At 38.0% G+C, this 26,248-nt stretch overlaps 1 protein-coding gene across 4 annotated transcripts in view; it reads left to right on the top strand.

Annotated features, from left to right (window-relative positions):
- Positions 1–20,980, top strand: part of TMCO3 (transmembrane and coiled-coil domains 3) — a 33,133-nt gene extending 12,153 nt beyond the window's left edge. Inside the window, exons 6-13 of one of the 4 annotated variants that reach the window (XM_042039210.1) lie at positions 1,675–1,767; positions 2,428–2,614; positions 3,549–3,666; positions 4,264–4,459; positions 10,558–10,708; positions 17,055–17,134; positions 17,646–17,795; positions 19,459–20,980. In XM_042039210.1, coding sequence (XP_041895144.1) covers positions 1,675–1,767; positions 2,428–2,614; positions 3,549–3,666; positions 4,264–4,459; positions 10,558–10,708; positions 17,055–17,134; positions 17,646–17,795; positions 19,459–19,572 — 1,089 coding nt within the window. In that variant the 3' untranslated portion in view covers positions 19,573–20,980. The other 3 variants (XR_006017891.1, XM_042039225.1, XM_042039236.1) reach the window with 3 other exon arrangements.
- Positions 20,981–26,248: the final 5,268 nt, after the last annotated feature.

Below are 26,248 nucleotides of genomic sequence, written 5' to 3' on the forward strand. Positions count from 1 at the left end.
ATTTCAGTCATAGTGTTCACTGTTCATGTTCCCTGCCTGAACACTTCTGGGCTAACCAAAAGGTAAAGCATACTGTTAAGGGCATTGTCCAAATGCCTCTTAAACACTGACAGGCTTGGGGCATCAATCAGCTCTTTAAGAAGCCTGTTCCAGGGTTTGACCACCCTCCCAGTAAAGAAATGCTTCCTAGTGTCCTGTCTGAACCTTTCCTGGGGCAGCTTTGAACCATTCCCATGCATCCTGTCGGTGCATACCAGTGAGAAAAGCTCAGCACCTCCCTCTTCACTTCCCCTCCTCAGGAAGCTGTGGAGAATGATGAGGTTGCCCCTCGTCCTGCTTTTTTCCAAGCTAGGCAAACCCAGAGTCCTTAGCTGTTCCTCACAGGACATTCCTTCCAGCCCTTCCACCAGCTTTGTCCTCTTCTGGATGCATTCAAGGACCTTCACATCCTTCTCAAATGCTGGGACCCAGTGTTCCAGGTGAGGCCACACCAGCACTGAATACAGTGGGATAATTTTGAGTGACTGGTGATGTTCTGTTTGATGCACCCCAGGGCGGGGTTTGCCCTTTGGGCTGCCAGAGCTCTCTGCTGACTCACACTGAGCCTGCTGTCTACCAGCACGCCCAGATCCCTTTCTGCAGGGCTGCTCTTCAGACACTCCTCTCCTGATCCATACTTTTGCCTGCATTACCCCATCCTAGGTGGATCAGAATCCAGCATTTTGCGTTGTTAAATAATTTCCTCCCATTAATCATTGCCTAAATGCCTGAGTGTATCTATATCCCTCTGCAAGGCATCTTGTCTCTCGAAAGAGTCAAAGCCACCTCCCGGTCTGGTATCACCAGCAAACTTGCTAGTGGTGCATTCAACTGCTCCAATATATATATGATAGAATTGTCCTGAGAACTGAACCCTGAGGGTACACCAGTTTCCAGCCAGAAGTATCCCCATTTTTCTGTAGTGATTAGGAAGACAGCCACTTTTCTTGCTGTTGGACCCTTCTGTCTGAAGCACAAAGGCTGGTAGTTGTGCTGGTCTGAGAGATGGATGTGTGGAGCCTGTAGGATGGCGAGCAGGACAGCAACCGCAGTCTAGCAGAAAGGTTATACCAATAGACCAAGAAAATAACTAGCGAGAAGTAGATTCTGAATGCAAGCCTTGGGGATTTAATAGGACCTGTATAAAACATAACTTACTTTTTTTCAACCAGCAAGTAAGCTTACTGTTAAGGAAACTTCCCCGTCTGACCATTGATGAAAGTCTCTGGCCTCCCAGTGTGCATTCACCTTCGTGGCCTTGGTTATCCCAAAGGCTGACACTTCACTGACACTTGTTGCAGGCTCCCACTGAGAGTTCAATCTCCATCTCAATCTGCAGCTTGCCAGCCAAGCTACCTGGACCAGATGTATTCCTCAGCACTTACGAAGATCAATGCACATGTGCACATTGGGTGACCAAGACTCTCCAACCAAATTATCACCTAATATCAGCCAGGTGATGGGAAAAATAATTGCGCCCTAAAGGTGCTATGGGAACTTCTGATGTCATATGAGCAGCAAGTGAGCTACCTGTGAAGCATAATGAGAATCCATTTGTTTTGTAGTGTATTTATAATTTTGTATTCTAAGTAGACTGCTGTGCACTGATTTTTTTTCTTTTTTTTTTTTTCTAAGTCTATTGTACAGGTGGAGACATTAGGAGAGTTTGGTGTATTCTTCACTCTCTTTCTAGTTGGTCTGGAATTTTCTCCTGAAAGATTAAGAAAGGTATTTTTGTATAATATCTCTGCGTTAAAGGATTTAATTGCTAATTACTGAAACTGCAGGTTTTAGTTATATTTTAGATTTTTACACACTCCCTATAACGCAGTGGTGTAACTTTGTACATTTTTGAAAAGACAAATGTGACATTTGCTTCTGCACTTTGTGAAGAATAGAATGCATTATTTATTCAGTGTCTCAAAAAAAACTACGTTTACTCCTTATTGTAGTAAAAGAGTTTGATTACTAGAAAAATCTCTCACAGTTTGACAATCCATCTCTGCCTTATTTTAACATGCAGTAATGTGCAGTTGCTGTTATGGAGTGTCAGTGATGTTTGCCATTCCTGTTATGAAGAAATCAGAAATTTTAAGTCCTGCATACTGAACTGATAATACATACTCTACTGGCTAAGAAACTGATCAAGCAAGTATGTTAACACAATCTGGAATATTAAATGACGTGGCCATCAGAATTCAACAAAAACTACAAGTTTCTTTTGGTCTTAATTTAAAAAGAAAAAGTTATAAACCAGGTAGAATTTTAATAGTGGAAAGTATGGCTACAAAATATATGAAGACTATATGTAAAGAACTGCTTATTTGCAGTGAAAAACATTGTAACTTAGCAATGCGGAAAGTCATTAAAACATGTTTTCTTCCCAAGGTATGGAAAATATCTTTGCAAGGACCCTGCTACATGACAGTTCTGATGATTGCCTTTGGTTTACTATGGGGGCACTTGCTCCAAATTAGACCAACACAGAGTGTCTTCATTTCCACTTGCTTGTCTTTGTCGAGCACACCACTGGTGTCCAGATTTCTTGCAGGTAGTGTTCGAGGAGATAAAGAAGGTAAATATGACTTTAAATATGGACTCCTATAGTATCTAATAAAATTTGATATGAGTTGACTTTGTAATATTATAAGAGAAGCTAGTTAAAAGAGCAAAACAAAACACACTGTTAAGCCTGGTTTACAAGCAGTCATCCTTGTTTAACACTGACCAGTGTTGTGCGTATTCTTGCTAGGAAGTGTACTTGATTTGTACATAGCCAGTCCTCTTTGGGCAAAGACAGCGTAGTACAACCAGTGCTCTCCATTAAGAACTGACTTTACTGAGGGTCTGGAATCCTTGAACTTTTTAAGAGGTTACCAGATTAGCCCATTGCTACCTGTCATCAGGGCAGAAATGCTAATTTAAATAATTCACATCCTTCTTCAGGAAACAGAAACCAGTTCAGATGGTCTTTCATAGCTAACAGCTCTTCAAATAAGTACCTTCAAGAGCCATATTTCTAGCTTCTCAAATACTTCTAAATGTTTCCTTTTGAAAGTTTGACATCCTGCTTTCTTCCACTTAAATCTCCCTCATACAAATTGTGTTAAAGTACTCCTCACCCTCTAGAATATTCATTCTAATGCCAGAATTCAAAGTGTATGTTTTACACATGCTGGCTCATACATGTGTCTTCAGAATAAAGCCTGTAGAGAAGTTTCACTAAATGCATAACTAGTGCTTAACTGCTAAGCAAAGTCTATGTTTTTACTGTGTAACAGAAGTTTCATATGAATATTTTGTTTGTATTTTAATATGTCTTTATAGATACATTTTAATATATCTACTAGTGGGGAAAAAAAAAATCCCTAGACTTCTTTGAATGACCTTCAGCCCATTAAGAGCTATACTGGGCTTCCATTGGATTGAGCCTTTTCTAGATTTCTGAGCATTTGCAAGCATTCATGGTTTCTGATGACTGTTTCCATGACCACTTTGCTGGTGTACAGGGGACATTGACTACAGCAGCGTACTGCTTGGCATGTTGGTGATGCAGGATGTGCAGCTTGGTTTATTTATAGCTGTCATGCCTACACTTATTCAAGCAGGAGTGAGCACATATTCCAGGTAAAAAAATTATTGTATGGATCTTCCCCTTATCCCTTGCAGTTACTATGTAGATTACCAATATGAATGTGAGAGCACTGCAGTTAATGTGTGTTCCATGGAAAATAGGCACTCTGGTGGATTTCCTTTATTCTACTTGTCATGAAGTAGAAACTTGTAGTAGTCATACAAAAGTAGTTGTATGAAAATAATCTCTTTGCTATAGCTGCTTTTTTCCTGTGTGGTAATTAAAATTTGTAGTGGAAAGTTTGTTATTTTAAAAAGACAAGAATGAATTTCTTCATTTACTTTATTCTGTCTGAGCATGTTTTTGTCAAAGACTAAGTCATAGTATTATTGTGCCTGATGTCTTACCTTGGAGATCAGTCAACAAAAATCTTTCTGAGTCAATGTGGAAGTAAATTCTAGGCTGTAAAAGAGGTTTCTGGACTAAATCTGCAGATTTAGTCTTAATCTTGTTTGCTAACGCATCTAAATACCTTCCTGTAGCTACTCAGTTTTGAACATTTATGGAATTAGATCTTTTCATTTACGGGGAACTGGTTGGGAAGTATGAGAGCACTTGAAAGAAACTTTTTGTTTGTTCTTCTCTTCCAGCATTTTCAAGGAAATTCTGAGAATATTGATACTGATTGGCCAAATTCTGTTTTCTCTGGCTGCTGTTTTTCTTCTCTGTCTTGTTATAAAGACTTATCTCATAGGACCGTATTACCGCAAGTTGCACACAGAAAGCAAAGGGAATAAAGAAATCCTCATTCTAGGAATAACTGCATTCACCTTCCTTATGTTAACGGTAATCTTTTAAATTAATAAAACATTTTTATGCATGTGGTAGTTTACTTCATCAATATCACAAAAGCCATCACACTTACTGTTATTGCATATACATGTGCCTCTTAATTATTTGGTTTTAAAATGTTTTAAAACAACCCCCAAATGTGCAGATTCCTGCATTATAGCACAGATGAGTAGGAAGAGATACAATTTGAATGTGAATCAGCTGAAATTCTGCTGTTAGCTTTTAATACAGCCAGTTTAGGAATCATGATCTGAGTTCTAATTGTGGGCTACTTCATGTATTTGAAAATAATTTAGGATGGGTTTTGAGATACTGATGTCTGATTGTGACATTTGCTCACAGCTTTCTTCTCATTAACAAATTCTCAACACGGTTTTTTATTATAAAATAATTTTCTTTTTGTGTGGGAGACACATTTTGGGATGAAGTTAGGAAAGGAGAGAAGTGCCTTAAGGTTCATAGATTTTGATTAACCCTATTGGGTGTGGTTCATTTTTCCCTGAATATTCCTTATTTGTTTCTATCTCACATTTCAGCCCTCTGAAAAACTATACTGCTGGAGAGCAGAATGTGACAGTTGCTTGATAATGTTGTGGGTTTGACACTCCATTATCCTGAATGTGCAGACTGTTACATCCTCTAAGAATAATTAAAGTTCCTGTGCCTGTTTTCTAGGGGTATTTGCTTAGTTACTGCAGCCCAACAAGGGAAAGCTGACCTTCTTCGGGAAGAAGGTTGAAAAGTAGTTAGTGAGACCATGGCTTTACAGTTAGTGACTTCTGTTGTACAAGTTAAAAATGCCATTGCTCTAAACAGGTATTCATATTTCAAATGTGTCCTCTAATAAAAGAAACAAAGCTACTTTCTCCTTTTTACTGTCTAACAAGCAAACATTACACTTGTAAAACAACTTTAATGAAAACCAGCAAACAAACCACAGAAGCAGTTTTACTTTTTAATTAAAATCATGGCCTACATAGAATTGGGCTTACTGTACCCAAATTGCGTTTCAAATATACAAGGAGATTGTCTACATGACTTTACACAATACATATTTGTATACAAACATGGAGGGGAGAATATGTTTGAGTTCATTGGATTTATACTGCGAAACCAGAAGGCTTCTTCAGCATTTTCAAAATTCTTTCTTTTTGAAGTTGATCAATGATTTATCGAAGGGAATGGTACAAAGTTTACTACAGGTAACTTCAGTGAACCAGTTGAGGTGCTTGATATTCACTGACACTGATAGATTTGTTATAGTTTGAACACACAAATTTAAAAAAAGTAAAAAAGCATTTGCGTGTTGAGTTGTACAAGTGAACAAACAAATCTTCTGGAAAACCAATCTTAATTGGTGTAGATGCTGTACTATGTCAGGAATACAAACATAGGATGGGTGATCACAATCTAAGCTGAAAAAAATGTTGCATGTCTTTGGAAAGGTGAGATTAAGGTTTTCGGGTGCCAGGTAGGAAAACAATTAAACTGTCATGGATTCTGCAAAGATCTTTCTCATTGGAAAGCCAAGTCTAAATATTGAAGGAGGTTATATAATTAATCTGCAAACACAGACTTCTCTGTACTGGTGTAATTCTAAAAAAGCTTTTGAATTTGTAGAGGAGCACTAAGAGAGTGCCTATTTTAGTGTCCTTAACCAACGACAGGTCTGTGGCTCCATTTAGAAAATTTGAGATATGTTTGTAAATAAAATATTTTAACTCACTGTCTAGCATTGTGAGTTACTCTGCAGGACACATCCTTTCCAATACACAAAGAAGAGAGTAGGAATGATATGGTCTTCCTGCCTCATGCATATAGTTACTTATTATGTGCTTCAGTGTTGGCTGTGTTTCTGGTGTCCAGCTAAGCTTATTCTGTATTTGGATTAATGTGTAACACCATGTAATGCTCATTATATATAAACTTAATTTATTTTACTTGGTTCCTTTGTTTGAAAAATCTCAGATGATTAATTAAACAAGAATTGCCATTTCCTTGTCAGTAAGTGCAAATTCTGTATGAGAAAACAAGAGGGAAGATGAGACAGAAGAGGTTCCTATACTGCAGTGTGAGTAAGGAATTTTCTTGTAAGGATTATTCTGTCAGTTGAGGAGATTTTGTGTATGGTCATGACTTTTGAGCATTTCTGAGCTTGGCTCACTTGAATAACATTGCAACTTGTTAAACCTGAAACAGATATTTTAGTAGGACTTGGAGCTTAAGATACCCTTTCTGTTCCCAGTATTCTCAGAAATAATTGAACTTCCCCTCCCTTTTATCCTTCAACTGGTTAGGCAGATCGGGGCTGGGAGGTGGGGATTGTGTCAAGTGCCAATCCTGTAACAGTATAGATGACACTGAGACAGTTGTGCATCTTTGAATCATGTACCTTGTCTTCAGTAACAAAGGTTCAGTAGATCATTATTACACTTTCAGCAACTCCTTTTCAAGCTTTGGGATATGCATATAGTGGTTGGTTTGTTTGTTTGTTTCTGTTGGTGAACTGTTCTCCTGAATTACCACATAAGGAACAAATCTAACTTACAGTTTTAAATATGGCTATTCAGGATCAATGGCCAAACTTGTAGTTGTAAGTCGAGATACTTACTGGGATCAGCTGAAGAATATGTCAGCCTGAGCATTCACTGGTGTAGTGTTGCTTTTTCATATTCTGTACGTACGGAAACATTACAAGGAAAATTGTTTTAAATGCTGTCCTGATAATGAAGTGCTGTATTGGACACCTGCAGGACAACTGTAGTCAGTTTTATTGTGTTTTGAAACTGAAGTTGCTGAATGTTATTAGGGAAATGGAAAAATATAAAACCGGATCTGACAAGAAGGACAGCAGTTACATTTATAGTATACATTTATAGTTTATAGGACTGTGCATACACATCAGGGAAAAGTAGCTTCTGGTTTCACTGCCTGATGGTTGACCCAGGATGGTGACAGCAAACGGAGGGAAATTGCCAGTTTGCTTTACATACCGAAAATACAGTGATGTTATTGCAGTATTTTACATATGAATACGTACAGGGGATTTTCTGCAATTTCTTATGAGTATCATTACTAGTACTGCAATATCATTCTTAGCTTCATGTACTTTTCAATGGTTTATAACCTGCTTATGAACTCTTTCCTATCAATTAAAAGAAGATTAAGGAAGAACTTTAATTTCAAATATTCTAGTTAATTATTTCGTAAAATACAGTTGAGACAGAGGTTTTTACAAGGTTCACTAAAAATTGTTTCCATTTCCATTACGGCTTTACTTTCTTGAAATGCAAGCTTAAAATTCACCTCTTTACTCTTGAGCAGATTTAAATTACTAACGCCTGAAATTCTAATACCTTTATTTCCACCAAAATTTTATTTAATTTTACTGGTTTACCATATTCATTAAGCTTCTATGATGATTAAAGAGAGGCAAGAAGATAGACACCATTAGAGAATATAAGCAAAACAACTGCTGAACAGATGGTTGAGATTCGCACAGAACATGTTATAGCAGTAATGTTTATTTCTTTATTTATTGACGTGGTAGAACATTTGAACATAAAAATCCAATATTCTAGTGAAAGCAAAGCAATCCTTTCTGAATTAGAGTAAAATGGGATCTTTGAATACAACTGAAAACTAAGTTGTACTGAGGAAAACATATAAACTGACAAAATTTTTCACATAATTTTGACTGAAAAAGCTTTCTGTAGTGTAAGAGTTGGGAAGAGGACAGCGCAAAGCCCAGGGATTAGTAATTGCTAAAGCCCTGTTTGGTAAAGGCGGAACATTAGAAGTGATGCAAGCAGAGAGGGAATACTAAACGCTCAATACTTTCCAGGCTTTGCTTATGTAAGAAATTCTGCTCTGAATGCCTTCCTGCCAGTAAAACAAGTCCTCTAGTATGTGTGTGCACATGTGCCCTTACATTATATATAATAAACCCTGATTCTACAGTTCTAGCTGAGGAAATGTGTCCACTTGTAGGTAATACTATGGGACAGCCAGAGACAAAGCTGGGAATTGTAAAAGGAATGTATGTATAAAGCTACATATAAAAGTTGGACTTGATGATCTTAAAGGTCTTTTCCAACCTAGTTGATTCTGTAAATCTGAAGAACAAACTGGAGCCGGGGAGAGAGTGTTAAAATTATGTAAATTTGGGGTTTTTTCTTGCTCTCTGATACACTTTACACTTTTCTGTATGTGGAGTGACCTATAGATTTTGTACACCTGAAGTTGTGTGGTACCCAGAGACTAGACAAGAAATAGCAAAATCTGCCTATTTTTTTACCAGGCTCTTGAGCTCACACTTGGCTTGCTATACACTGAAGGAATGTAATTCAGTTTTTATGCTGTGGGACCAAATTCCCAGTTAGACATGCTGTTTACTCCAGTTATGTCTGATGCTTTCTGAACAAATATGTTTCTTTCACACTCAAATTGCTCCTTGCTTGAAGATTGATTCTCACAACAGTGCAGTATCGTGCAATTCTGGTACAAGATATGCTGCATCTCATATGGTAACCTAATCCTGTCCAAGGGAATGTTTAAAATACTAGCTATAAAAGTTTTAATGTAGAACTGTGTTGCAGCTGATAACACTTAAGTGTGGGAAGATTATAGCTGAGTAGTAAAAATAATTCCAACTTTATTTGAATAGGCTGTATTGGATCTTAATCATCCACAAGAGGCTGTGACTTTTGAAACAACTAATGTATGATTGAGAAGAACTTAAATGTTTCCTATTCATATCTGTTTCCTTTATTTTATTCATCTCTTGGTGATTTTTAAATCCTTTATGTATATATTGCCTTCTTCCCTCTTAAAATTTCAAATTGTTCTGAAAAGCATTGAAATTCCTTTTGTTTTAAAATGAGAATAACATTATTTTGTTTGCTTTGCATGATCAGCAACTAATATTAGTTGACAGAACCAATTTGTTACCTTAAGTATCTTGCAGTAAATTAAAGAGTGTTATTACAAATGCAGGTATGTGATAAGCATTCAGACATTAATACTTCAATACACAAAAGTCTTGGGATTATTTTTAGATGGCATTTTATGCATAGCGTGGAGACTTGTTTATTGTGTCTTTTGCACTCCTCCATTAGTTTCACGTCACCTGAGTTTTTGTTTCATATCTTACAGTATAGCACTGTTCAAGATATGATGAATGGTGTCCATAAATGTACTATAGTGTATTCTTGCTTAATCTAAATTAGAATGAAAATTAAGTCATCGGTTTTAAATGTTCTATTAATATTAATAGCATTGTCCTTTCTCAGCAGGATGACCATCTGCAGCTGCATGATTTTGAAGTATTTTAAAACATACTTTATACCATACCATACATGAGAATTGCTGCTTGCTTTTTTTTTAATGTTCCAGGCATTGCCTTAAGCAGTTGGCTTTGTGTTTTGTTTAGTCTCTTTACATGTGTTTCATCTCATCTTCTAGTACCACATTAAAATATTAAAAAACAATGAAGCAGTCTGAATTCTTTCAAGCAGACATTGTGCTTCATTTCAGCAGTTTACTTCACACACTTAAATGAATCCCTGTTCAGTAAAGCACACAGGTACATTTGAACCAAATTTACAGTAATTAAATGTAATTTATGCCGGGGGCTTCTGCTAGATTGAGACTCTTCTCCCAAATACAAGCTTAGATTTTCATTTTTTCCCTCTTGTTTGACAGCTGGAAAATACCCTGTTCTTACTGCTTTATTTCACAGCCTCCATGTATTAGGTAATCCCAACTCCAAAGATGTTATAGTCTCTCTTGGACATGTGAAATCAGATGCTGTCCTTAAGAGCAACACAAAGCATTACAATGTAGATTAAGAAATTAAATTTTCTTTTTGTGGGAAAGGAAGTAACAGAAAGGGAGAAACTAGTTTTGTGAGTCTTCTGTATAAATACAATACTGCACAACACTGAAATATGTACACTGAATTCTGTTTGTTGTTGAACTTGCATAAAGACATACTAATTTCCTGCATTTCGTATAATGTAAAGTTCTATAGTTTCACTGTGAAATGGTATATAAAGTCATTCAGCAATAGATTCTCTGTTATTCCTTAACAGATCACAGAGCTGTTGGATGTTTCAATGGAGCTGGGATGCTTCTTAGCCGGAGCTCTGATCTCTTCTCAGGGTCACATGGTTACTGAGGAGATTATGTGCTGTATTGAACCAATACGTGACTTTCTTGCCATCATTTTCTTTGCATCTATAGGTAACTTCCAAGAAAACTTACTTTAAAATATATTATATTTATATATAATATTAAATAATGTTATATCTATACTATATAAAATATATATAATGTATAAAAACATTGCTTACAGTGTGGGTGAGGAGAAAAAAATGTTGTCTATAATGTGAGGGGAGGAGATAGATTGTACTTTGTTAAAATACTACGCTGTTAGCTGACCACAGTATTGGTTTGCCTTTGCTGCTATTTTTAAATGTAACATTCAGTTTCAGAAGTCATTTCCATGTTGTACTCCCAAGTCTTGTTTTAGTGTCAGTTTTTCAATGTTAATTCTGAAATGATCCTATTTAAAATACATAACTAAAAATTTTGAGACAAAAAGGCCTTGGTTTGGGCATTGATTTGCTGGGGTTTTTTTTGAATGTTCTTCTGTCTTCCCAGCAGCTGTATTTGTAATTTTTACTAAAATTGTGTTACTATTTTGAGTCAATTGGTAGAGTAGATTTCAGATTTTTGTGACTTGGTTTTCTATAGAAGCAGAACGTCATAATACCATAATTTTTCATAGCTTGTTTCTTTAGAAGGTTAGTTGGGAGGGGGTGATCTGTATGTTCTCAATGCAGGGAAAAAATAATTGAAAGAGGATGTATCTCAGACACTACTTGAATGCCAACTGAAATGCAGCATTGATGCATAAGATGAGAGAGTAACTCATTATGCTTGATATCCAAAAGGAGTTAACTCAGAATACTTACAGTAAATCAGTAATTTCCTTTTGAACTGCTACGCTCTCTAGCTGTCTGTGCATGTCCCAATACACTTCGTCTAAGGGAAACTGGAACGCGTTACTGAAGTGCTTGGCATCACCAGGTGAGGAGACAGGCCCTGTGAAAGTACTTGCCTCTCCCTGTGGATTGTATAGGAGATGCATGTCCTGCAATGCTGGGAGCATCGCAGTGTCTAAGAGGAGGTTTGGATGTGGCCCGGTGCACAAATCCAACTTTCTTCAACCCATGTTTACTCAGAAAGTCTTAGGGTTTGGGCTTGGGTATTTTCAACACCACCCTTGGTTTTTCTTCTGGTAGGATTTTAAGGTTTTTATTGTTCTTTTTATCTCCATGTATTTATTCAGATAACAGTAAAGTCCCACCATCTGCATAATTTTAATGTTTTTCCATATATACCTGTGTGATACTCATTGTTTCGTAACAGAAGCTAAACTGGTGGCTGTCAAAACAGAAAGGAAGTAGCTATGCTTGCCAGTCTTAATTTTATTTTAATATTTTTTTAATCCAGCCCATGATAATAGCTTCTGGTGATGAGTCAGATTACTTAGTAATAGATATGTTTATTTGAATAACTTATTTTTTAATAATGGGAGGAAAGTGGTGGGCTGTGATGAAACTTGGGCCTATATAACTGACAAGCTTGGATGAGTAATGCTCACAGATGCAAGTTGTTTATGTGTTTCAGTAAAGATGGTGATGGAGTGGATAGTGTTATCAGGGATACAAAGCATGACAAGTGATTATAAGCCCAAAGTTAATTTTACAAGGGACTGAACAAAAATACTGTCCTACGCTCTTGTGGCTGCATAAATTAAGACTAGAGATAAGACTTCGCTAGAGTACAAGAAAATAGCAAGACCTCGGTTGGCATGCTAGCAGCACTCTATACTGCCTACATTGTACTCTAAGGAAATTATTTTAGTAATTCTGTTACAGAATTATATGAAAAAAATTCTTTTTAACAGTTGTTGCCATTATAATTGCAAGAAGGGAAGAAAAGAAAATTTCGTAACAAGTTGGTGTGATTTTACAGAAAATGGGCATTATTCCTGCCTCAGAAGAAAATTATCTAAAAAGTCAGAAGAGCTATGTTAGAGGCCTCTGGCAAAATGTGAAAATGCTTGCTTGTTAAAAAAAACCAAACACAAAAAACCCAACAAAAACCCCTCCAAAATCAACAAAGAAAGAAGACCCAAAACCCTAAAAACCCCCCACCCTCAAACAAAATCCCCTTCCTCCCCAAATAAAAATTAGCCCCCCCTCTCCCTTTCAGTTACTTTTAAATTTTGTGCTTAACAGGAAATTCTGTGGGGTCGCACAGAGGTAGGTTTTAAAAGGAGTGAATGTGATGTTGCAAAGAAAACCTGAGTAGAATAAAAAGTAGTCCTGAATTTTTCTTCTTAGTAGACTTCTTTTTAAAGACTTCTTGCTTGCTCCCTACTTGCATATGTACACATGCAAATTATATCTATCTATAAATGGATAGAGATTTACTATGTGAAATTACGTAAGAGCCACAGGGAAAGGTTCTTCCCCCTGCCTAACGAGAAGGTTTGTTTGTTACTATATGCAGCAATCATATTATAGAGAGCAGTTATATAGAGAAACGCTTGAGATCCTGAGGAACACCACTGCAGTGGTATCATTTCTGGTCCCTGTAGAATAAAGGCACAAATGGAAAAATTATCATAATTGAAAAGTGACTGTAAGTATGTCATTTGGAAAAGTTCATTCCTATTTTGCTTGTCTTAAAAGCCTCCTTTTCTGTTCTCACTACAGAAATCCTTCTGGTGCCTAAAAGCTGAGCTGAATAGTACTTTTCATGTAATATCCATAGCAGTGGACCTGCCCTAAGCTTGACCTGTGCAATGGTACTGCTTTCAAATTTGCGCTTGGGTGCATTTGTGGGAATAATGCACCTTTGCAGTTAGGCATTAACAGCTGCACTTTGAGTTAAGCTCAATCTGTACATTCATTTAGGCCTCTGGATGTTCTTCAGGGTTCCTGGCGCTCTTCATGCCACCTGCTGAGGTTAGAAAATTCCTGTTAGTCTCTGTCCTCACTAGGAGTTTTGAGGGAACATCTTGACCAGTCCCTTAGAGCCACATTTGGGCACTTTCTTCCTCATTTTTGTTTTGGTCCCTACTACACAGATCTTTACCCATACATCATTTGATTTTGTTTTGATTACTTTTTAGAAAGATGGAAGGCATCTTTGAGTAGACTGTTTGACTGTTTTAAAAAAGCTCCAATTTTTTTAGTGTACATGTGGAGTATGGAGTTTGAAACTGGGCATCAGGACCCTCTCTGCCACTGGTGAGGTGACAGATTATTTCCACTGACAAGTTGTGTGTTCTCAGTTGGCTGTACAGAAGTACCCACCTGCCAGGTTCCATGCTTCCCTTCTGGGTAACTCCTGTGGTCTGTGTTGGACCTTGAATACAAGATGCTGAAAACCCTTTAACAGCTCAGTCCTTTGCTACAGAAGATGGGTGATGCTAACACTGACAGCACCATCACTGTCCAGAACAAACGTGCACATAAGGATTGTCCAATGAGCCTCTTAACATTTCTGTTGAATTTGAGAAAAATCAAAGGAAGGTCCCAACTGGAATTCATTAGGTGGCATGCATCACCTTCTCTTTATCCATGCAGCTCTACTGCTTTGTTTTCCTGCGTGGAACACAATGAAACTTGAAGGTTTTATGCCCTCAGAACTTAAAATCAAAAGGACTTTACCCTTTGCAGAGATATGAAGTAAGCTGGCTTTCTGCTCTGCTCCTTAATGATCTGGCCAGGGCTGTAGCATTTATTGCATTTGCTGGCTATGATCTTCGGTTCATTAGGACTCTTAGTAGACACAGCATCTCAATGCATAGCTAACATGATTTTTCTGAGTGATGTCCTGTCTTGAGGATGTGTCAGAATTAATTCTACTGGCTCCAGTTTGACCCACAGAGTTCTGATTTTTGCACTCGTTTGCCGTCAAGGATCTCCAAGATTGCTTTTTTTGATGTTGGATCTAACCAGGATATGGTCAAGATGTTTGGATATTCACATGCTGTTAGGAAGCTGTCCAGCAGATCAGTAGAATCTGTCTAATCGAGGAAAGAGGGAGTACTTTTTAAGAAAAATGTACTTATAAAAAGAATGTGCAAAGTCTTGCCTGTAATTGTCCACAGAATATATACCAACTTATATGGGTGAACTGTGCTTTTTGGCTTGACATCGATGCACCCCAAGGCCTCTGTTCCAGCTCTTTGTGAACACTGCTTAGAGCTGAAGTCTGGTAGTTTATGGTCAGCTCTGTAAAAGTGTACCTAAGTGTTATCCTAGCTATTGACTGCTGGCCAATGTGACATGTGCTGATGACGCTGCTGACGTTTTTGAGTTATTTGAAGTGTTTCTTACATGTTAGAGAATGATTTCAAAATTACTCCTGAACTTAGTTGAAATCTGATCAAAGCCATTGCAATAACTGGCCATATTCATACACCTTCTGCCTATGAATTTAATCTTTCTGATGGTGTTTGTGTTGTCAGGAAGGTTTCATGTGCTTGTATAGGAGTCTGATATGACTTCTGGCCTTACCCTGGGTTTTCATCTAGGACTGGGGCAAAGGTCTATACTGACCATAAAAATCACTTACAATGAGATTTATTTCCTTCAAAAAAAGTCTGGTTTCTGGGATGTTGATTTGTCTGCTCAGAATAGTGTATGTGACAGGTTTAGGCTTGTTTTCACCTTGCAGACACTCGCCTCCAAAGGATTGGTACAGAAATCAGATGTGGTTTGTGCTTTAGCTCTTTGGAATATAGCAATAATCTCCACATTGGGCAGCAGTTCAAATGGACTTCAGACTGCCTGTGTGCTCCAGAACTGAACGTGTAGTGCCACCAGTAGTGATGAGAGCACTAGGTTTTGTTTATAGCCTACTGTGGAAACCTTCAGTTCTAGATGTGGCAGAGTTGGCCCTCTTATCAAACATGCCATTGCTACAGGCTGTATTTCTCTAATTGCTTTTCATGTATTTTCTGAGATCGGCCTAAAGGTGAAAGAGCACTGTGTACGTGATATACAGTGAAAATACAGAGGAGCTACTTGCCCTTCCACGTGCATCTGTGTATATATGTGGATTTCTTTTTTTTGGTGTGATGTTCATCTCTTATTCTGCCATCTCTCCTCTTACTTTGCCAGTCTTTTGCATTTCTGTTTCAGTAGTTGGAAGGAAATCGAGAAATAAAACAGGGTGTGTGCGTGCTGACTGGGTGGTACTTGGGTAAAGATCCCTGGTGTATTTGAAGAACGTTTCCATCAGCAATTGAATGTGCATACAGACAAAACATTGTGAAGTTACTGTAGGTCTGGAGCGATGACAGCTCTTGGTCCTCTACAGTTTGTCTGGCTCTGCACTATAGGGAGGGAAAATTAATGAAACCTGTCCCACATTAAAATAAGAAGTTATTTACAGCATTGATTTACATGCCTTATGCTTTAGAAAGCTAAATTCCTGTCCTTCATCAGAAATAACTGGATTGGAGAAATGCCAACTATTATGAATTTGTTGAGAACACCATCACTATTTTGATTTCACCTTTTAGAAATTTTTATGAAAAAGGAACGAGCTTCCAAAGATCCACAGTTATGTTTGCCTGCACAAGTTCCTCATACTTCAGGAGATAAAAATGGACTTAGTTGTAAGATTATTCCTTGGTGACTCTAGGACTTCTCCAACAAATACTTCTTTTTCTTATGTTTAATATTAACAGGATTTAATTTTATGTTTCTGCAGTCTTTGTGGTTCTTGTTACCTTTCTTCATATAATTACCAAGTTAGAATGACCAAATATTGCAAAAAACCAAAAAAGCCAATCCACTCCAACAAAAGAAACCCCGCCAACATCAAAGCAATGGGTTTTTCTGTAATTCCTTGATTGTTAGACTGTGCTCAGGGGTTTATAGCCTTACCTGATTCCAGTCTAAGTGACTTTTCAAGTTCAGGTGTCTTTCAGTGTTTGGAAGTGAGGGTCATAGAATGAAGCAGTTTGGGTTTCTGTTGTAGCTATAGTCAAATATATGTAGTCAGTATGCAAATACTGAGTTACATGTTCCTTCCACTGTGATAGTCCATGACCATATTGTACAAAAAAAGTTAAATGACTAGCAAAATATTACAGTGACTGTGCAGAACAATGGAATTATTTTCCTGTGGGATTTTTATAGCTTTCATTAGATGTGTGTTTCAGTTCAGATTTTGTATTGTTGGCTGGTGTGGAGGACTGAAAGCTTTAGAAATTAAAAGTGTTTGTCCATCAGTCATATGCAATTAATTCATTTGGGAATATTTCTTGTGCTGAACCTCCCCAAAGGAAAAAAGGGCTGGATATTGCAGGAAATGCTTTTGTGATCAAGTCGGTAGTTAGGGCTTTAGTGATCAAGTGGTTGGTAGGTAAGTTAAGGCTTTCTGTTTGATTGGTTTTGAGACTATAGTCTTTCAATTAAATATATTATTAACGCAGAAAATTACCATAGTAAGATATTGGCCTCAAACTGTGCAATATTGTTTTCTTTCCTTCTAGGACTTCATGTTTTTCCCACATTTGTAATATATGAACTCACAGTCTTGCTATTCCTTACATTGTCTGTCGTCATAATGAAGGTATTTTCTTTTATGCTTTTAAAAAATATTTTAATCTTCAATAATCTAAGTAATCTTTGTGCTGCATGGGCTAAAGAAAATTCTATGCAAGAGCTGAATATCTGATTTAACAGAGAATACTACTGTAAATCTGTATTTGGAGGAATCTTACTGATTAGAATACAGTTGATACAATATTCTTCAGGTATTTAAAAAGAAAATTATTTAATGTTAAAAGTAAGTTACACATGGAAAAGCATCTATTTCTCTACCTTGGTATTTGTGACAGTTATCAAGTGTTTTTATTATAGTAAAGAAGATGCTACTTTTTAATGTGCAATGTACATTGTCTGTTTTGACATTAATACAGAAGACACACTTGGAAGTCCATTATTTTATGTTATGTCCAAAATTATTGTATTTGATTCTATGTATCTTACAGAGATAGTACTGTTTTATTTACTGCACTTCTTTTATCTAATCAAACAAACAAAGCAAGCCCACAATAACTCAAAAAACCCTGTTTTGAAAGTTTGTCTTGGCAGTGCTTGTCCTTTCTTTGATTCTTCCAAAGACCAGCCAATATATCAAGTGGATTGTCTCAGCAGGACTGGCCCAAGTCAGTGAATTCTCTTTTGTTCTGGGAAGTAGAGCACGCAGAGCAGGGATCATATCTCGGGAGGTAAGCTGTTCTGTGGTTATTAACTTCATTTTTTGCACCTGAATAACTTACACTGTAATACAAAATCCCAGTATTTGAAATACCAAAGCACTCCAATTTTGTGGCACCTCTCAACTGTAAAAAAGTAGAATCAACCCTTATACAAATGGATACTTCTGTGTCCTTGACAGGGTTCTTAGTGCTGGTTTTTACTTGTTTCATACTGTACTTTGATATTTTAAATAGCTTAGATATAAATGCTTTACCTTAACTTCTCTCACTTACAACTTAATTATGTGAGCAGTGAGTTGCAGATAGCACCCAAGCAACACAGACTGAGAGGCCTTTGCTTTTAAAATCTTGATACAGCTATTGAAAGAGGTGTAGGAGTATACAGAGAGAATATAGGAATTGAAGAAGGAAATACCAGTAAATAAGAACTAGAGAGCAGATATTGTGAAAATTGCCTTGACATTTAAACAAGCAAATAAACTTGTAATCACTTTAACCTGTAAGGCTTGTTCATTTTAAATCCTCCACAGAAGAAACAACCAATGTTTTCAGTAGTCATGAAAAAAGTTCCCCAGGAAAGAAGCCTTAAACTTAGTTTTATACTGAAGCTGTGAGAATGTTACTTTTTTTTTTTTGAAGATGAAGTCTGATTTACGAAATTAAGTAAATTATGGCTATAGAGATACAACAACTGACCTCACTTTCTAGTACTAGCTGCTTTGTCCTCTGTGCTTCTGCTCACAAAACATACTCTCCTAGTGCTCCGAGGTTTTCATTATATGAGCAAGTGGACTGCATAGTGTTGGAACCAATTCCAAATAAAGCACATGTAAAAAACTTACACAGTGTTTACTTGTAGGTAAAGGTGATTCACTTTCATGTTCACTCTTTCATATAATTAAGAGTTACAAATATTGCATGTTTGCATAGAGTTTCAAGATATCTCTGTGGGATCACAGAGCCAGTTTAGGGGCCCACCCACTGAGCTTGGAGGCTTTTAGGCTTTCATTTTTTTCTATTCTCACATGATTATCTACTGTGTAGGTTTGTATAGCTGTGAAATTTCCTAAACTCATTCTTTTTCTTAAGACCTCAAAACTACTTCCTGCCACTCCTAAGACTGATTCAGACTATGTAGTTAGGATCTTTTTTTTCCAGAAGATGTACAGTATGACTTAAAGGGATTTTTGTTTGCTTTTTTCTGTTGATAAGTGAACTAGCAGTGAACTTTGCCATTCTATCACTAAACCACAATAGTTTAGAGTGGTGGTGGGAGTTTTTTTTATTTGTTTGATTGGTTGGGGGTCTGTTTGGTTTGTGTGTTTGGGGTTTTTTGTTTAGTTTTTTAAATAAAGTGATAATTGGCCTTTGACATTTTAACAAATACTGAATTTTCAAAATTGGTCACTTAACTATACATACAAACAATTGTTTTTCTATAAGTTCATAATGGTGTTTTTGCAATTGTATCTTCACACCAGGTAAACAGGTAATTAGATGATTTGAGCATGCACTTGTTTGCTTTTGTAGCAATATGCAAAGTTGCTTAGGAAGACAGGTGAAGTCTTTTGAAAATATTGTCTAGAAGAGTCTAATCTCACCAAACTTCTGGTCGCTTCTTTGTACAACCTTGCAGCCAAGAGAAGTAATGGCTTTTATTTGCCTTTTGCAGGTCTATCTTCTTATTCTGAGTGTGACTACTCTAAGCCTTTTACTTGCTCCTGCCCTGTGGAGAGCTGCAATTATGAAATGTGTTCCAAGACCTGAAAGACGCTCAAGTACTTGATCAAGTTTTGCACAAATAGAACAATATGTCCTCTTGGAAGGAAAACATCTTCATTGCTCATTGATTTCTATGTACTCAGAAAACGAGACCTGTTGAGTAGTCAGTCCTCTTAACAAGCACTTGGTTATAAGCCTTATACTGACCTTAAAGCAAAACAAAATTCAATACTGAAAGTAATTGCATCATTTGAATTGCACACCTTTTACAAAATTTACTTTAACTCTGACAGATTGGAATCTGCTAGAATATTTTTTTCTGATCCAGTCTGTTATTCAGAGCATAAATTATTTTTTTAAAATATAGCGTCATGCAAACTATGTTGATTATTTTTTTGCCTGAATGTGCCTTTTAATTTTCATCCTGTTAATGATGGTTCATCACCAGATTTTGTTCAAAAAGGGGGAAAAAAAAAAAATATATATATATTATGGTGCCTATGGTATCTTCTTTCACTAAATGACTTGAGTCATTTTCACATTTCGGATTTTAATATAGCAGTATAAAATTAATTACAAAACAAATTTCTCGTGGTGAATAAAAGAGTGGTCTTCTACACAAAGAAAAGGTTTAACTGTTTAACATCAGTTCCAAGCAGTTAATTACATATTCCAAATCATGCAGCCAGTACTGCATGATATTTTATTCCAAATTTCAGCATGTAATATATTTTCTTATAGTGGTATATTTTGTGTTAGCTCTTGTATTTATTTACATATTTGACAAAAAATTGACAGTAAAAAGGGCGTAACTTATGTTTGCAGACTGACAGTTGTTACCTGTTCTTGTTGCTAACTGCTGCTACAGTAATGGTTTATGGGGTGTTTTCTTTTCTTTTAAATCAAAAAGAAATTTAATAAAACTGGGAAGTGTAATTTCAATTAGATGTGAAAAATAGCACTTCTGTAACTTTGGAGGTTGGATCTTAGTTGACACTATTCTAGATTTGAAATTATTTTAAGTAAATTAACTTGCAGAAAACTAGAAACAACAGACTGGATGTGTATTTGCTGCTCTATGACCCTTTAAGTTACATTTACATTTAATAAATTGTTAGTCTTTTTAAAGTACCATGATATTTTAGAAAACAATGTTTTGAATGTGATCTTAAATGTGTTTTTTCTTTAAAACATTGTATGTAGTGAGATAGGTCTTGTAAAAGCCCATTCTTTAAGTGTCATAGAGTAAGCTTACTCATAGGCTATAGTCTACTCTGTGACAAAGCAATTAAGAATCATCTTGAGGTTTATCTGCTAAAACAAATACTATTTAAGATCCATTAACTCTTCAGATCGGTATTGCAGTGTTACCTGAAATAACATTGATAACCACAAAATGGTTAGAAAAAATGCATGTTATGAGGTTTAAATGCCAATTAAAATGAAAATTGTCCTCCAAGTAGCAAAACAAAGCTTTGGATGGATTTTTGTGCTCTATACCTCTTTCCCCCATAGCAGCCTCAGTTTCTTCTGTGTTTTCTCTGACATCTGCTGGGCTTGTCCAAATGAAGCTTGGATTGATCTGGAGCGTGTATGTGCTGGTGGGACAGGGTAGAGATCATCATGTTTGAGTTCTTCCTCACTGGACTTGGGGCTTTCCCTCTAGGCACTAATGCTTCATAAAGCTTGGAGGAATGTATGGCAATTCCATCTCCCCTCAAATGGTTTCAAAAGTTGTTGCAAAACAGACACATGCAGAGCAAAAAGCTGCCCTATAAATGAATTTTTTTTTTTTTATAAAATGAATCCATAACAGAAAAGAAACTCAAAACTTGTTGTCAAATAAATAAAAATTTGTTGGTGAATTTCAGTATTTTTATTCAAAATAGAGGAGCAGTTCAAGTTTTATGGTTCCATTTAACAATCTATTATCTCAGTCCTTTTACTCTTTTCCAGGTGCCTCACTGAAATATTTTGTTTCTTAACTGTTTTAAGGAGAGAAATCTTACTCTACCTGCTAACCTAGCTCATAGTTTCTGCATGAAATACAGACATCTCTCATGAGTGCTTCCTTTTGGCTTTGAAAGATGCTTATTTCACATGTAGTTTGCCACCTGTTTCAGGGGGTAAAAAAGGTATGACAGATCATGGTAGAGACTTCTGTATGGTTTCCATTATGTCACTTAGTTAGCCCTTGAAGCAATTATACAATGTATTACGCCTGTGATGAGTAAAACTTTTATCTAAATAAACTGCTGTGGGTAGTTGTAGTTCTCTAGAGAACTCCAGTTAGGAAGGAGACTAGGAAATGCTGTTGGCTTGTGTCTCATAAAAGAAAAAAAATATTTTCCTGATTATCTTTTTGAAGATTTGGGTGAAAAGCTCTTTTGGTACCATGTTCAAAAAAAAGGAAAGTGAGCATCTAGATACCTTACTGGTTGCCTCACCTCTCTCAGTTCTCTTCCAAATAAACTTGTATCATGGTTTAGGAATGGTATTCCCCAATTCAGTGCTCTCACCAAAACCATGCTGTCAGTTGTTTCCCCTCTGCCCCCAGCTGGAAGCACAAAAGGGAAAGATTGTGGGTTGAGATAAGCACCATTTACTGGAAACAGCAATGAGGTAAGAAAATAAATGGTAACAACAACAATATTAATAACAAAAGTGTACGAAGAAGCCCCCCCAGACAATAAAAGTTCCCCACCCTGCCACACAGGAAGGGGCCGCCTTTCTTCCTGGAAGTAAGAGAGGGAGCCCCTTTTTCCTGCCTCTGGCAATGACATAAGATGGTATAGAATAATGAGGTAGACATACCCACACCAGGTTCCACCCCCTCACGGCTACTGTGAAAAAAGCTCTATCCTGGCCAGAACCAGGACAGCTTGGCTAGGCTTTAGGAGAACTCGGGAAAGAGAAATAGCCTCATGTGAGTACCAGTGTTCTGTGCCTCTTTGTTGACATAGACTTGGATTGCCTGGTTCAATATTAGATGTAAGTGCAAAATAGTAACCTTATTGGACATATGGTAAGTTTGTTTACAATCAGATATTTGAGATTGCTGCATAGAAATCTGGAGGTATATTGAGATACTGTAAATGTTTCCTGAAATGCAAATAATGGCTCCATGCATAATTCCATGTCCAAATGAGGTAGTCTCATGATATGATCTTAGGATAGAAACAACAGACCTTATTCCTGAATGATCACTCATTCCTGTATGGAAAATGGGGAGAATATTGCATAACCAGCCCACTTAGATATAATTGCAGCTTTTTGGAAACCTTATGCTTGTACTGTGGAACATTCTCTTTCTGTGTCAAGCAGATAAAATTAAAGCAGAGTTCCAGAAGTCCTGAAAGGAAAATCCACTGATTTGTTGAAGGTTTCTTGAAGAACGAAAGGTCTTTTCTGGAAATTCTTGTTCCAGCTTGTTGGACAGAGGTTCTATCTCATTCATTAACTAATGATCAGCATCATTTGAGTACAGAGAAGCTGATACAGAGCAGAAACCTGATTAAGTGATGAGAGGATATTCCTGTGGCCAAGCTGAGCTTAAGGGGAGTGAAAAGGAAGGTCTGCTCTGTGCTTTACTTGCAACTCATTCAGCTAACCTATTTTGGGGTTGAGATTCGTTTTTTCAGAGGGGGGTTGGTTGTTTAATTTTATATGTGGATTTAACTGTGCTTGTTTTGCATGGCTTTCTGAAAATTTGAGTTCTTGCATGTTACCCCTTAATTGATCCCTGTGGTCATTCTGTAAAGATAAAGGAACCAAAGTAGTTTAAAAGCTGGTAGTGTGGGCTGTGCTTATCTTTTGTGAGCCGTTTCCCTGGCCCTGGGGTCAGATGAGTATATATGGACCCACAACCACCCTACTTGTGGCTTATCCCATATAGAGCAGGTGGCTTCAGTTTGTCAGTAGGAAGGTATTTGTGGGAGCTGTGAGGTGGTTTCCTGGAACTCTGAGTGATGTAGGTCTAGGATGGCTCAAGAATGTGGTGATGGTGGACTAAGTCCATGGGACTACATAGCCTTTTAAAAGCTGTAAGAATATGTACTTCCTATAATTCTCAAATATGAGGAAAAGCATCCTCACAATGCCTTGTACTTCACTTGTTCTGTGATTGGACATCCTCAGCTTTGCAGGCAGAGAGATGTGGGGGTGCCTTGTATGACAGAATAGTGCTGTACGGTGGTGCGTGATGGAGGGGGTGAGAATCTAGTGTGGTCTTGCCTGTTGGAACGAACCCAGGAACAGTCTAACCACAAAAGCACTCCTGGGGTTTGTATAGGGAAGGAATCCATAGTTCTGCTCTGTAACCAGTCCTGGCAGTGTTCCAGTATGTGGCAGTGCCAAAGGTGGAGGAAACGGGATCCCTGAATGACGAGAGACAAGCCACACTAACAGCGTTACTATTTTGTGGGAAATGCAATAGCTTGTAAGGAGCAGCAAAGTATCAGACATCCACTCTTGATGACCTGACAACAAGGGAGCCAACACAGTGAAGGGAGAAGGAAGAACAGTGAGACAGTGAGATGTCCTAAGGGCTCAGAGATGTGTAGCCCACTCAGCCCCTAGATGCAGAAGGGAAAGGCATGCCTTTACCAACTTCTCTCAGTAGCCCAGGAGATTTGCTCCTTGGGTTCTCCCACAGTCTCTGTTGAGTAATTACCACTGCTGGGTTGGACTCACTGACCCTTAAGGACAGTGGGACTAGAAAAGCCTCCTGCTTGCTGGAGACAACAGACTGGACAAAGGTGTGACAAGAGTGACTTAGGGATAACTGATCCTGCCTTGTGGGAAAAAAACCTAGATCAGGGAGTTGTAAAATTTTCAAATTTATAATACCAAGCAGTATTTTTTATTTCCTAAAATAGAGTAGAAATTTGAGAATTGGAAGGTGGTACCTCCCGACGAGGCCAGATGCTGATAAGGTGGTCAGCTGGCATGAGGTCTTTAATTAACTCATGAGCTTGCACATGTCACAGTGGTCACATTGTTCAGATTGCATGGCTCCCAGTTCATGTGCATGTCCTCTGGCATCTGTTGTAGCTTTCTGCCTATAGACTAGATGACCTCTTGAGACAATTTCCTCACGTCTGTCATGCAGTCCTGCCGCAGTGATGCTGTTTAAAGTTATCATCTGTTCTGCTTTTCGAGCACCCTTAAAAGGAGGAGGCAGTCCCCAGAAAACAGTTGTGAAGTGGAATAGCCTTGAACCACTACAAACAGAAACGAAATCCTAAAGCTCCAAAATACCTGAAAACGGTGTGCTCAGAGATTAGACAAGTGTGGAAAGTTTTTTCACTGGTACAAATACTTCAAATTAGTTGTGAACAGCCCTCGGCTGGAGGGGAAAAGAACCACCACCCAAGAGTGGGCGTGTTTGGGCAGTTAGTATGTATCAAAATTCTAGCAAACTAGGACACTCCTTCTTGTTTGTGCTTGTCCAGTTGACTCGCAAGGCTTTTTTCCTACAAGAATTAATGTAAAACAAAAGAGGGGGGGGTGGGTGGGTAGGGACGTGAGATACATAGATAGTTTGAACCCTCAGGCACAGTATATATGACCTGGAGGGTGGAGAGCAGCACTATCAACTGGAGATGTCTTTCAGGAAGCACTTTTTCCTGCAACTGGCTTATGGTGCTTCATGGGTTTTGTGTGTGAAAGTTTTTGCTGCTTTCTGAAAAGTTACAAAGTTAGAAACACTTTTTTATTATCACCTTCTTTCTTCGATGTCCACTGCCGTCAAGCTTAATCAAGAGGAATGAAGAAATAGGATAATAACCCTAGAGCAGCAAGTGGGGGGTTATTGTTAATTAAAAGCTCCGAAGACTGCTATTTATCACGAAAATGAACGTAGTGTTTAATTATAATTGTAAAGCACAACTATTCAATATCTCAAAAAAGAAAAAGTAAGGTGTAAAAGTAAATGCTAATCTTGTCGACTCGTGAAATCCATCTTCTCCAGCATTCTCTCTGCTGGATTTGTCTGCTGCCGCAATGGAGTGGCTCTGCTGGTCGTGTGTTCTATTCCCAACTAGTCTTCTTCCCCAGGAAGCAACATGATTTTAGCGAAAGAACGAGCCTTTTACTTCCTGCTCCCCTCTTCACTGCGTTATGAGCAACCTTGTGCCATGCAGGCTTGGTCTTGCGTGCAGAAGTGTGCATAGCTTCCTCCCCATCAAACAGCCTTGCATCCACTCCTACGAGCAACGCAGCTCTTGAGCTTTCCTTACTTCCCTGCAGTTTCCACCATTACGGCCCTGCCTTTGTAGCCCCTCAGCAACGCTGCAGGTTTTTTGGTTTTTTTTCTTGCCAAAACTTACAGGACAATGATGTAATTACATCGCACAACCCTCGCTAACGTGCTCTGTTCCTGCAGTCGTCATTACACGCAGAGGCTGCACAGCCCCGAGGTACTTCAGTTTTGGGCGCAAGGTTGAGAGCTGCAACCGCCCAAAGGAAAACTTTCCCTTGGATTACCACAAAATCCCTAATTTTAGCAACGATCGCTGCAAGCGAAACTTTGCTCGAGTAACGGCCGGACAAAACGCGATGAGGAAGCACCGGCAGCAGGATGTTGTGGCAACGAAACCGCACGGCCGAGTCCCGCTCCGCGCCGGCAGCGCGGCCGCACCCGCGGGCACCGCTCGGCACCGCGGGGCGGGCGGGGAGTCGGAAGAAGGCGCGAAAATCCCGCGCATGCTCCATCCGCGGCTCCCTCCGCGCCTTGGAGC

Source organism: Corvus kubaryi, unplaced genomic scaffold (genome assembly GCF_017639235.1).
Source record: "Corvus kubaryi isolate FWS band 111438036 unplaced genomic scaffold, C.kubaryi_AGA036_p1.0 133, whole genome shotgun sequence".
NCBI lineage: Eukaryota > Metazoa > Chordata > Aves > Passeriformes > Corvidae > Corvus > Corvus kubaryi.